Below are 12,950 nucleotides of genomic sequence, written 5' to 3'. Positions count from 1 at the left end.
TATTTTACATTTCTCGCTGGGACCCGTGTTGATGATAACTCCCGGTGATGAAAAACCCGCGCCCCTATCCGTCACGTCAGCCGCGCCCGAAAATACAGAAAACAGCCCGTAAACTATCCGGCGGGGCCCCTGTTGCCAGTTGTTATGTACCTGTTAATTGTCTGAGGCTTGCTGCTTGAATATTGATATTATACCCCTGCTTTTGATCCTGTTTGGACCTCCCAGGCAAGGAAATCAGCAGAAGAGTCGCAAATTGTACACTTTTCTTAAGAAGATAAGGAATCATATATCTTCAGGAACATTTGTATTATGTTTTATGAGCAGCGGATTTACATAAGCACAACAAGTGCTTCCTATCCAATGCTCAAAAATCCATGTGAATAAAATAAAATAATCATATTTCTGAAATGTCATTAAGCTTATAGGACTGTGTTGCTTTAATATATATATGTGCACTCTGCTGCAAGTATAGAACATCTCCTGATAAATGTAAACCGATAAGATGTGTTACCGTGTTCATTTTGTAAAGTTTTGTGATGGCAAAATGGTCGTAAAAATTATTTATGAACAGTTGAACAGACTGTGGCTCAGCAGTGTCATTATGGTTTATCTGTAGTTCTAGTTCCAGCAAAAATTGTACCAATAGTCATCAAATAAATAAATAAAACTGTCATGGCCCGGCATCCCCTGTTCCCCACGTTAAAATCAACCAAATTTCCAAGAAAATAAGATGGAAATTTTTTAACATTTTCTGACAGCTATCTACCAAGAAACAACCAATCTTCCACCGTCACATCTACATTGAAAATTAAAATTCGATTGCCAGCCTAGTCTATGGGCGTAGGCCAGTGACAAACCACCTACAATAAATTTACCTTTAATTTACTGTTCATTCACGCGCAGGTACATACCTTCCAAGTAGTCAGAATTGCTTCAGTTGACACTTTGTTTGACAGGATCTCGTGCACAGGTTGTTGTTCTTCTGAAATTTTGTGTCAGGCTTCTTTGGTTGTTTATCCGCAATGCAGTGTGACAAACAACCTAGGATTGGTCTTACGTAACTAGTGGAGTTAATTGTCTGAAGCTAGCTATTTGAATAACATTAATATCTATGATTATGATAAAAATTCTAATCGTGATGCAGGTCCAGAGATGCATATTTTACGGTGGCCCGTAAGTACAGCCCTGCGTGTCTGTGCGAATACCTTCCATGTCTGCGCGGATACCTTCCTCGTCTGCGCGAATACCTTCCACATCTGCGTGAATACCTTTCACGTCTGCACGAATACCTTCCACATCTGCGCGAATACCTCCCTCGTCTGCACAGAAAGACTTCCTCGTCTGCGCGAATACCTTCCACGTCTGCACGAATACCTTCCACGTCTGCGCGAATACCTTCTTCGTCTAAACATAACCGTATTAAACCGTAATAAAGGTATTCGTGCAGACGTGGAAGGTATTCGTGCAGTCGTGGAAGGTATTCGCGCAGACGTGGAAGGTATTCGCGCAGACACGTAGGGCTGTACTTACGGGCCACCGTACATATTTACTTGTTTTCGTCACCAGGTTACGGATTACCAAGCCACTACTTTTAAAATGTATCTGATTGGTAACTTGTATACTAGTATTTGAAAGTTTCTGCATTGAAGCATGAAAATTATATAATAAATTTTAGAATGTTTCATACTTTGATTGTCCATACTTTGAACGGGAAAGTAAAACATTCACAGTGCCTTCACTTATTCTATTTTAAATCAGCTCATGAAAACGTGCAATGGTTTTTCTCTCATTATTTTATGCTAAAAAGTTGCTGTAGTTGATGTACATATGCAAAACCCACTCATAAACATAGTACTATAGTATTAAACATGAAATTGATTGAGGTGACCAACAGCAAAAAGATCGCTTAAAAGATACCAAAGTTTTTCAAAACTTGGTTCATTCACTCCTTGTAAAAGATCATCTGATGATCGAATTTTGATAAGTCCTGCAATTTCAGGGATAACGATTCAAAACCATATATGAAGTGTATGCCTTAACACAGTGCCATGTACTGACACAACCTTGCACAGGTGGTTAACAAAGGGTGCAGCTATGCCCCCTAGTGTCTGACATAGACAATGCAGGCTGGCAGGACTTCCTAGTGCACAGCAGTAAGTTACTGATAACTTTGATTACTACTGATGTTTCTACTGTGGCTTGTACAGACTGTACAATCATATATTTGTATAAAGTGTGTGTGTATTATAGCAAGGAGGTTGAACCTCCTTGATCATTCATAGTACATACAAATAAAGAACAAGCAAAATGAGACTTGGTTTTCCATAAAGCTTTATTTACTGCAGTGACCTGCAGCAGCTTACAAGATTTCTTTTCAATATTCACACACGTACATGTATGCTAACAAATGACTGAGCACACTCTTTCTTAATCTTATAATCATTTACTTTACATATACATGTACTTTTCTTTGTAGCAAACTCTAACAGTGAGAGTCACAACAATTTGGATACTAGAGGTACAGACCAGAATGCCAATAATCTTTTATGTATGATAATACAGAAAATACAGTTGAATGTTGTCATAAGATGATCTAATCACCAGTTGTAACTACAAAGACATGAGTTCCCATCTGCAGAACACCCCTAGATTGGAATAGAACAGTCCTGGTTTTCTCTTGATATCTGGAGCATTCTTGACCAGTCCACTGCCAGAATAGGGGTGTTGTTGATCATTGATCAGTGTATCATACCATATGTGTTATTAAAATGTTTTGATGTACCATCAAAGGAAAATACAGACGAATGTGGTCATCAGTCACTCTTATCACTGGTTGTTACTACAAAGACACAAGTTCCCAGCTGCAGAACACCCCTAGATTGGAATAGAACAGTCCTGGTTTTCTCTTGAGATCTGGAGCATTCTTGACCAATCCACTGCCAGAATAGGGGTGTTGTTGATCATCGTAAACTTGGGATGGATGGAGTTCGTTAATGGTGTCCGTGGTCGTCACTTCTGAAGAAAGCCTTCTCCACCGCCAGAGCGACCACGAATGCGGCGAATCCGTACTTGAAGCCGCGGAACGCAATCATGGGGAAGGTGATTCTGGGTAAATGGGTGAACCTCCAGGCTTCATTCCTAAGGAAAACAATTCACAATTTTAGCATGAAAGTTAATCTGTGTTGGTATACTTCATTATGGCAAAATGGGCAAAACTTTCAACACTGAGTAATCGGCCGAATTTGGGTAAGGCCACAGCAAGTAATTTTTATGGATGACATCTGCGCGTGCATTAATTTTCAGAAATTTTGTTCCCTCTGACAGTGGTCATTGGTCAACATGCCAAAAATGGGCAAATGTCTTTTGCCATGTCGGAACGTGAATACAGATAACTATGAAGAGAGGACACAATAAAAGGCTCTGATTTAATGTTTTGTTTCTTACTTTAATGCAGTGATGTTTGATGTTGGCTGTGTATATGTGATGTTCCCACTAAATCAAAACCATTTGTACAATGACTGAGTCAAAATTTTAAAATGTAGGAATCTTGTTTTTTTTCCCCGCTCGCATTAGATTTGGAGTCTGCGGAGGATGTCATCCATAAAATTTACTTGCTGTGGCCTAAGTCCCAATTTACTCAGTGTTGGCAAGAACGTTTGGCCCTTTTAGCCATAATTCACAATTTGTTTGTAAATAATTCTGAGTGAAATTTCTAATAAACAGATTTGTATTTATATAGAGCTTTTTCAAACAAAAGTCTCCCTTTTTGAATCTTAATGTTAACTGTTATATCCTGTAACAATAATCATCATAAATAAAACCCATTAAAATATGACACAATGATGCCACCACACATTTCTCTGAATTCTACATTAACTAAGGCATGCTATATTTTCCCCAAAAAATCTCAAAACAACGGTACACAAATTATAACTTTGTAGTAAAGTTGAAAGTGTGAGGGATAACCAGTAGAACTTATAAGTTGCACTGCACTGCCCCCCTCCCCCTTCTTCTTATACTAGTAGTAAGATACTGTACTAATTCACTTTATGTTCACGGTAGCAAAAGTTCACGGTCTGAGAAAACGGACATGTTCAAGGAACTATATATTCACGGTGCACAGGTGTGCAGGAATCATTTTTTTAGGTGTAATGATAAGTTCAAGGTACAGAAGTGACAGTGAAAACAGTGAACATAACAGTACAGTGAAAAAGTCAGGAATTACAGTAGTTCTAGAAGACTGAAGAGTGCAGTTAACAGTAGCAGCTGTCATGTTCTCACAAGAAAAAATTATGTTTTAAAATGTCACCAACATACGCACATCGCCGTAAAATTTATATCATAATATAAATGTTACACGAAAAAATTATGTTACCTGAGCCAAGGGTCATGCAGTCCTTTCGCGTGTAACCTTCTCTGCACGTCTTCTAGCGGCGTCCCTTCGATCTTGTACACCCGCCAGTCTGGTATCTTGAGCTCCTTAGGAGGACCATGGCCGTCTCCACCCATCTTGGCAATTCCAACACCAGCCTTTTCAGGCAAAAACTATTTTTCTTCAAGGTGCTTTTTTCACGACCTTCCAAACCAAGATGGCGGTGCCCTGACAAAATCTCGTTCCCAAAGCTGGGAACGAGATTGAGAAAATTTTTAAATTTTCCCCCAAAAAATAAAAAATTAAGAAATTCATACCACTGTGATGTGTATTACACACCTTTCTGTGAACATCTATCCCTAAATGTGCCATTTATGGACAAAAAAAATGAAAAGTGTAAGACCGCAGGTGACCTATAACCCCTATGAGCTCAACCCGGAAGTAAGTGTCAGACAAAAGAAAAGGGGAGTTCCCCTTACTCAAGTTTCGCTTTGAGTGCGCAACTAACATTGGGGATTTCCAACAGTCTATAGAAACTGCGCAAACTTTGGTTATGGAGGGTGTGGTAAGTAAATTCCCCTTTCTAATAGTTCCTCGTCTCATACGCTTTCACATTCGTACACAGTTGAAGACTGCACTAGGATCATGGGACTATGATTCTCTTAGTCTTAGCATCTTGCGACTACATATCCACCAAACTTAGTTATAAATTTCAGGAGACGGGGAAATATGAAAGGTAATCATTTTCTACGTAGTTTTGGCAATTTTTGTATTATTGTTGTGGTCAAAGCAAGACTGTTATATGTAAATTTTTCAAACTCATTTTCCTCTACATATGTTTACATACAATAGTTCCTGCTATTAACTTGCTAAAAGTTATTTTTGTGAAGATTCTGCTAACTACTATCTGAGTGCAGGAGCTATAATGATACTTAAACAGTGGAGAGAATCAAAGATTATGGTTTCATGCTTTCAGTTTCATATACTAGGGACAGCATATAAATTTCATTAAACTTCCATAAACAAGTTAAAAACTTCCTGACACAGCTTTTGCCACCATGTGTTTAAAGCAACAAGTTGTTTTTACTGATTTTTAGGTTTGATCCTGCAAAAGAATTCGACAGAATCCAAGATGGCTGCATTACCGAGCTACGGTTTGGCGAATGATGCAATTGACCCGAACTTCAACTTCAGAAGAGCCCTGAAGGACATTGACGATGACCTTACATCATCCGACATTGCCTCCTTAAAGTTCCTATGCAGAGATTTTATCCCTGCCTTCAAGCTTGAGAACGCCAAAGGATCCCTGGATGTGTTCAGACAACTTGAGAATAAGGGGCTGCTTGGCTCCAACAACTTGATGTTCTTAACCGAGCTGCTGTACAGGATACAGAGAGCAGATCTTCTAAGGAAGCTGGCCTGGCACCCAGACCAGGTGTCACGGGAGATAGAACGTGGCAGGGCACAGTTGAATCCATTCAGGTAAGCACAAGGAGAAAAAGAATCAAACCATCTGAAAGCTGGTTTCACAATTAAGTTGTGTGTAAGGCCACAGCAAGTAATTTTTATGGATGACATCAGCGCGCGCATTAATTTTTACCTGATTTTGAAAAAAAAAGAAATTTTGTTGCCTTCTGACAGTGGTCAACATGCCAAAAATGGGCAATGATATCTGTTGCCATGCTGGAAGGTGGATGGCAGATAACTATGAAGAGAGGAAACAAGAAAAGGCTTGATTTAATGTTTTGTTTCTTACTTGATGCAGTGATATGTGATGTTGGCTGTGTATACCGGTATGTGATGTTCTCACTGAATCAAAACCATTTGTACAAATGATTGAGTCAAATTTTTAAAATGTAGCAACCTTGTTTTTTTGGGCCCACCTTGTTTTTTTTTCGCCTGCTCGCATTAGATTTGGAGTCTGTGGAGGATGTCATCCATAAAATTTACTTGCTGTGGCCAAAGAATGTAATTTTTGTATACTAAAAATAAGAAGAAATCTTCGAACTGCATTGGTCCTTTGCTGTCAGAGACATCTGCTACATTTGCTTACATCAAAACAAACAAGGGGGCCCACCACATATGCAAGACCATGTACATGAGTAAATCTACTGAAAATAGTTTCATCAGGTTGGTAAGGGTGTAGGATAGAGGGGACCATTCTCGCCCCAAAATCGTCACCTACATTGGCTACATCTGTATCTGTATCTGTATAGCCGGTATAACCGCCTTTCGGCGTAACAAACCAGCTAGCGGCTACATATAGTGGCGAGAAGCAGAACTCCAGTCAAAATCTCTTGAGGAAGGTTTCTGATAGACACGGAAACGTAAGCCAGGTAGAACAAGTTTGGTGGTGTAAAACAATACTTTGGTGGTGTAAAACAATACCCCTATATCCTATGAATAAACCTATCTCACATGTTTATAATAATGTTACAGAGTGATGTTGTTGGAAGTGTCAGAGGAACTGACCAGTCGTGACTTTGATGACATGAAGTTTATGGCTGCAGCCTACATCTCAAGAAACAAGCTGGAATCGGTAAATATCTATCATTACTTACAATTGTACATTTTCTTGTAGGTATTATTTCTTAGTTCTCTATTTTTTCTGAAAATTAGGCTGTACCAATTTAATTTGTTGCTTCACGGATTCACCCGCTTCATTCTTTTCTGACTTGCAAAAAAAACAACATTTAAGACTCTGAATCAACTCCAAAATGCTCATTGTTACAGTTTTTCCATCTATCAATGCAGTGGTTTGATTAAAATTCATTGTTTGAATTACAAACCAGCCTGGTATGTTGACTTCATGGCTCCTATCATAGCATTTGGGTCTATTATATTAAAAAAGACACCTATAGGTTATTTTTTTATACATGTATGCCCTGTCGTTTTATTTTTTTTCTCAGAAAAAATCTAAGAACCAACAAATCAAATTGGTGTGGCCTTATTGACAAAGTAAAATAAAGATTCTATCTTTGTACTATCTGTATTAGGCCACATCAATTTAATTTCTTGGTTAACGGATGCGCCCGCTTCATTTTTTTCTGATTTGCAAAAAAAAAAAAAATTTAATCCAGAATCAACTGCAAAATGCTCATATTTTGCTCTGAACAGTTGAAAACAGTTCTTTTCTTCCTAGTTGTTACAGTTATTCCATCTTTCAATGCAGTGGTATCATTAAAAGTTCTAAATTAAATTTTGAACCAGCCTGGTGTGTTGACTCCATGGCTTTGGGGCCATAATAGGATGCCTAGGCCTGTTTTTATTTTAATTTTATTTTTTTGCCCACCCGCTCCATTATTTTTCTAGAAAAATCCGTTAACCAAGAAATCAAATTGGTGTGGTATTTTGTGACATGCCTTTCTGCTTCCTTTATATTTGTATCTATCTAAAAATTTCAGGTAGATAATTTCCTGTCCCTGGCCATCGCCCTGGAACAAGGCATGAAACTGACCAGTGACAACGTCCATGTGTTACATGAACTCCTACAGACACAGGAGAGACCAGACCTCAAGGACATCATCCAGAACTATGAGGGTAATATATAATATCATTTATGATTCAAAAACCTTAGTAAATTCAAATTGTATTTTGTTCATCAACTACACATAATACTAATACACATGTACTGGTAGTGCTGACAACAGCACAAAGCTTCTTGCTGTTTAAAATATCTCATTTAAGAATTATTAATTCATGAAGTTGTTGATGGCTGCACATGCACTTATTGTGATAGTTGGAGCCCTTTACAAAGTTATGTATTTACTATAATTTGTGTTTTACATATACATGTGACACCATGCATGTAAATCACTCACTCACTGTCTCCCATTATGTAAATGTAAATAGTACTTGATAAAATAACTTTCAGAAATGTCCTAATTAAATCAGTTTGCTTCAATACCATCCATACCATTTATCCATCATGTTTTGATAAGAAAATAAAAATGATAAATGCTTTAAATGGCAGCAAACAAGATTTTCAGTTTCAGAAGTTGAAATATTAGAACCATTCACAGTTCTTGAGATTTTCTTACCTAATATGTTGACATCTTTATGTACAACAGCCAGCATATCATCCAGGGGTAGGAATTCGAAGGGCTCCCCTGATGATGGCTTTCCCCCACCACCGATGGACAAGACACCCCAGCATGGACCACCGGTTCCAGAACCATTTCAGCCACCACAGCTGAGGCCAGACAACCAGGAAGCTAACCTAGTAGCCATGACACAAAACATGATGGGGCCTGCACAACAAGGTATGGTTTAGTTTGCTCCTCCCTTTTGTTTCCTACGAATATAAATGAAAAAGGGTCAGAAAATGGATCCTTGTGGTACACCACAGCAGACTCCTCACAACCAGGAAGCTAACCTGGTGGCCATGACACATAATATGATGGGTCCTGCACAAGGTATGATTTAGTTTGCTCCTTTCCCTTGAACATAAATAAGAGAGGGGCAGAGAATGGATCCTTGTGGTACACCACAGCAGACTCCACACAACCAGGAAGCTAATAATAATAACCTGGTGGTTATGACACAGAACATGATGGGGCCTGCACAACAAGGTATGGTTTAGTTTGCCCCTTCTTTCTGTTTCCTATGAACATAAATTAAAAGGGGCAGAGAATGGATCCTTGTGGTACACCACAGCAGAATCCACACAACCAGGAAGCTAACCTGGTGGCTATGACACAGAACATGATGTGGCCTGCACAACAAGGTATGGTTTAGTTTGCTCCTTCCTTCTGTTTCCTTTGAACATAAATAAAAAGGGGGCAGAGAATGGATCCTTGTGGTACACCACAGCAGACTCCACACAACCAGGAAGCTAACCTGGTAGCTCTGACACAGAACATGATGGGGCCTGCACAACAAGGTATGGTTTAGTTTGCTCCTCACATTTGTTTCCTATGAGCATGAGTAAAAAAAGGGGCAGAGAATGGATCCTTGTGGTACACCACAGCAAACTCCACACAACCAGGAAGCTAACCTGGTGGCTATGACACAGAACATGATGGGGCCTGCACAACACCCTCTGTTTCCTATGGACAAAAATAAAAGGGGCCAAGAATGGATCCCTGTGGTACACCACATTAAGTTTTTGAGAGGAATGTTTTAATGTTACTATAGTGTACTTGCTTTTAAAAAATGTTTTAAAAGGTTTTGCTAAAACGTATGACATTTGATAATCTTAAGCTTTGTATTCTAACAAAAAAGTGATTTCTGTTAGTGTTGAAAATATTTAAAAGTTCCATCACTTTATTTGTATTCAGGATACCAACAGATGATGCAGCAGGCTGGCAGAGTGCCTGGCAGTCAGGTCCAGCAGACAGCCAGAGTGGCAGGGCAGCAGCCACCAGAACAACCACAAGAACCGCCTGCTGGGCTGGGCCCTGCACCGGCTGATCTCCAGGCTACCATACAGCGAGAACTGGAACTGAGGCTACAAGAGGAGAGAGCACGTCAGCGGGAAGAGATGCCGTGTTACAGGATGGACCGCAACCCTCGCGGTCTGGCTGTCATCGTCAACAACCTACAGTTCTTTCACGACCCCCGTCTGCCGAACAGCCGACAGAGGCTGGAAAATCGGGAGGGAACAAATGTGGACAGAGGTATGAAAGATTGTGTGTAGAGACGTGCTAGTTTTGAGATCGCTTTTCTCTCCAGATCAACAAAACACATCCAATGACACTTTGCAGAAGGTTCCTAAAGTTCCTAACATATTTCTGTTGAGACATGAAAAATGTTTAAGTGCAACAATAAGTCATGATGTAAAGTACTGTTACTGTAGTGGTAAGTGAAATAAAAAAGAACATTTATTTCATCTTTAATATCATAATTATGGTTTCTTTCAGATAATTTGATCTTCATCTTCAACAAACTGGGGTTTGAGGTTGAGACGCGAGAGAACATCACACACAATCAACTCATTGACCTCTTCAACCAAGTACGGTACGCAGACCACTCCAACTTCGACTGCTTCGCTGCGTGCATCCTGTCACACGGCAGTCAGGGCCAGGTGTACGGCTCTGACAGTGTTCCAGTCAGTATCCGTGACTTGGCCGAAGAAATCAAGTCTACCAAGTGTCCATCCCTCGGTGGAAAACCAAAACTGTTCTTCATCCAGGCTTGTCAGGGAAGGGACGAACAGCCTGGCATTAGCGACATCAGGGTTGATGCTGGTCAAGCCCCAGGTCTTGAAGGGTTCCAAGAAACCATCCCTAATGAAGCCGACTTTCTGCTGAGTTACTCCACAATTCCAGGTTACGTTTCCTACCGTAGTAAAACCCAGGGCTCGTGGTTCATCACCAAACTTGTAGAAACGCTTGACAACATGGGGGACAGGCACGACCTTCTGAGTATCCTCATCAAGGTCAATGAAGAAGTGGGGAAGGCCATCGCTAGGAAAGGGGGAGGGGAGTTTAAGCAAAGCCCGGCACCGGTAGCCACTTTGAGGAAAAAGATTTTCTTTTCTTTCCTCCGTGACACCAGAAAACCACAGGTTGTTCCACGTGCCTCAACGGTAAATACTGCTGTGTAAGTGAAAACTGGCTTAAAGCCATACCAATTTAATTTGTTGGTTCTCAGACTTTTTCAGAAAAAAAATGAAGCAGCAGGGTGAAAAAAAATTGAAACAGGCCTAAGCATTCTATTATAGCCTCAAATGCTACAATGGGAGCCATGAAGTCAACACAAAAGCCAGGGTTAATATTTGAACAATGAATTTTGATCTTTCAATTAAACTACACTGTACTGCATTGATAGATGGAAAACCTGTAACAACTAGGAAGAAAAGGACTTCCCTCAACTGTTGGGGGGCAAAATATGAGCATATTTGAGTTGATTCAGAACCAGAATCTTTTTTTGTTGTTGTTGTTTGTTTGAAGATATGTTGTTTGCGGGGCACGTCTGGGCTAAACTGTGGCCACATGATTTACGGAGGCTGACACTTGATGATGCTCATATCAATGGCAATGTTTTCTTCATTTTGCTGTGCAAATGTTTGACTATTGAAGATTTCAGGTGGCTTAGAACAAAACTGGACATGCCTTTGTTGGTAAATCCAGTTCCAAACCTTCAGTTTTTTTTTGGGGGGGGGGGACTTGAACCCAAACATTTTTACAAGTCTGGAACTAGTTCCAGTGAACCAGTATAGAACTAATTCTGGGCAATGTATGGCATTATGGGTAGCTAGGGGTGCAAACAATTATCATAATAATTGTCATATTTTACACAAACATGAACCACAACTCAATGTACACACCAAACATTTATTGCTACCATGCATGCCCCGGTATGATTGTACATACAAACATTTAATGTAAGAATAATTAGTTATTATGACATTTTCCAAATTTGCATAGATTTCTAGAAAATCACATATTCTGTAAAAGATGATGCATAATGTTAGTTTGAATATCATGCTGTGCTTATTTGTAAATATTCGTAGTTGTGAGAGTTTTCAAAAAGACAAATGCAAGAAATACACAGCTCATATCTGGACAAATGGCTTACAATCATGGTACTGACTTTGACCAATCACAGCCTCACATGAATGTGAGTATATCAAAAATGTATCCTGACAGCTGATTGGCTAAAAGAAAACCAGACAGCCAATGATATCTGACAACACATGCACATGGAATACCTACTTAAAGGAAAATCCACAACTCTATATATTGAATAGGTGTGAATTGAGTGCATAGACTTCACCATTTTTTGGCGATGCCTTAGGGGCAGAGCCTTTTAAAAATTTCCACAAGCTCAATGACATATACTTGACTTTGAATTTACCAAACACAGCATCAAATCATAGATGTCATTGCATATGACACATAACTTCAAATATCTGCACTCTACTTGCAATTATACTAACATGGACAATTGCCACTATTATTTTACTGACGTTTACATTTGTGTAAATGTACATTACTATGGCACGTACATCTATTGTTTTTTTTTTCGCAAAAGTCCCATTTACATCATTTATCCAATGATTAAAATGTACAAACTGTATGTAATTATTGATGTGTTTAAACAATAATACTAGTTTAATTTGCTACATGGTAACAACCAATAGCCAGAAAAAAATGGTGGAAAAAATTGCAAAGCCAATACAGAAATAGTATATAATAATTTTTTGTGCTAAGCGAAAATTCTATTATTGATAGTATCTTACAATCTGGCATTGGAATGTTTTTGCTTCTGAATATTTCGGCAAACTAGTATGTTATTTTATAAGTGAATGTATTAGTTTGGAAAAAGTTCTAACATAAGGCCACACCAATTTAATTTGTTGGTTCTTGGATTCGCCTCTTCATTTTTTCCTGATTTGTAAAAAAAAAAAAAATTTCAGAATCAACTGCAAAATGCTCATATTTTGCCCTGAACAGTTGAAAACAGTCCTTTTCTTCCTAGTCGTTACGGTTATTCCATCTTTCAATGCAGTGGTATCATTAAAAGTTCAAAATTCATTGTTTAAATTTTGAACCAGCCTTTTGTGTTGACTTCATACCTCCTATCGTAGCATTTGGGGCTATAATAGAATGCCTAGATCGGTTTTTTTATTTTT

The 12,950-nt window shown here is 39.0% G+C and overlaps 2 protein-coding genes across 2 annotated transcripts; one reads left to right on the top strand and one right to left on the bottom strand.

Moving 5' to 3' along the window:
* Positions 1-2,346: 2,346 nt before the first annotated feature.
* On the bottom strand, positions 2,347-4,613 carry LOC109479873 (NADH dehydrogenase [ubiquinone] 1 beta subcomplex subunit 3-like). The gene is made up of 2 exons (XM_019781915.1): positions 4,376-4,613; positions 2,347-3,138 (listed from the first exon to the last, which is right to left on the bottom strand). Exons 1-2 carry the CDS (start codon positions 4,507-4,509, stop codon positions 2,991-2,993), a joined length of 282 nt encoding a protein of 93 aa, XP_019637474.1. The 5' UTR covers positions 4,510-4,613; the 3' UTR covers positions 2,347-2,990.
* Positions 4,614-4,992: 379 nt separating this feature from the next.
* Positions 4,993-11,017, top strand: LOC109479913 (caspase-8-like). Its single transcript, XM_019781974.1, has 7 exons — positions 4,993-5,108; positions 5,470-5,854; positions 6,812-6,911; positions 7,777-7,912; positions 8,443-8,634; positions 9,652-9,990; positions 10,234-11,017. Exons 1-7 carry the CDS (start codon positions 5,102-5,104, stop codon positions 10,917-10,919), a joined length of 1,845 nt encoding a protein of 614 aa, XP_019637533.1. The 5' UTR covers positions 4,993-5,101; the 3' UTR covers positions 10,920-11,017.
* The last annotated feature ends 1,933 nt before the right edge of the window (positions 11,018-12,950 follow it).

The sequence above is a fragment of the Branchiostoma belcheri genome, unplaced genomic scaffold (genome assembly GCF_001625305.1).
Source record: "Branchiostoma belcheri isolate BF01 breed outbred unplaced genomic scaffold, Haploidv18h27 scaffold107, whole genome shotgun sequence".
In the NCBI taxonomy this organism is placed as follows: domain Eukaryota; kingdom Metazoa; phylum Chordata; class Leptocardii; order Amphioxiformes; family Branchiostomatidae; genus Branchiostoma; species Branchiostoma belcheri.
This window is presented reverse-complemented; position numbering and strand designations above follow the sequence as displayed.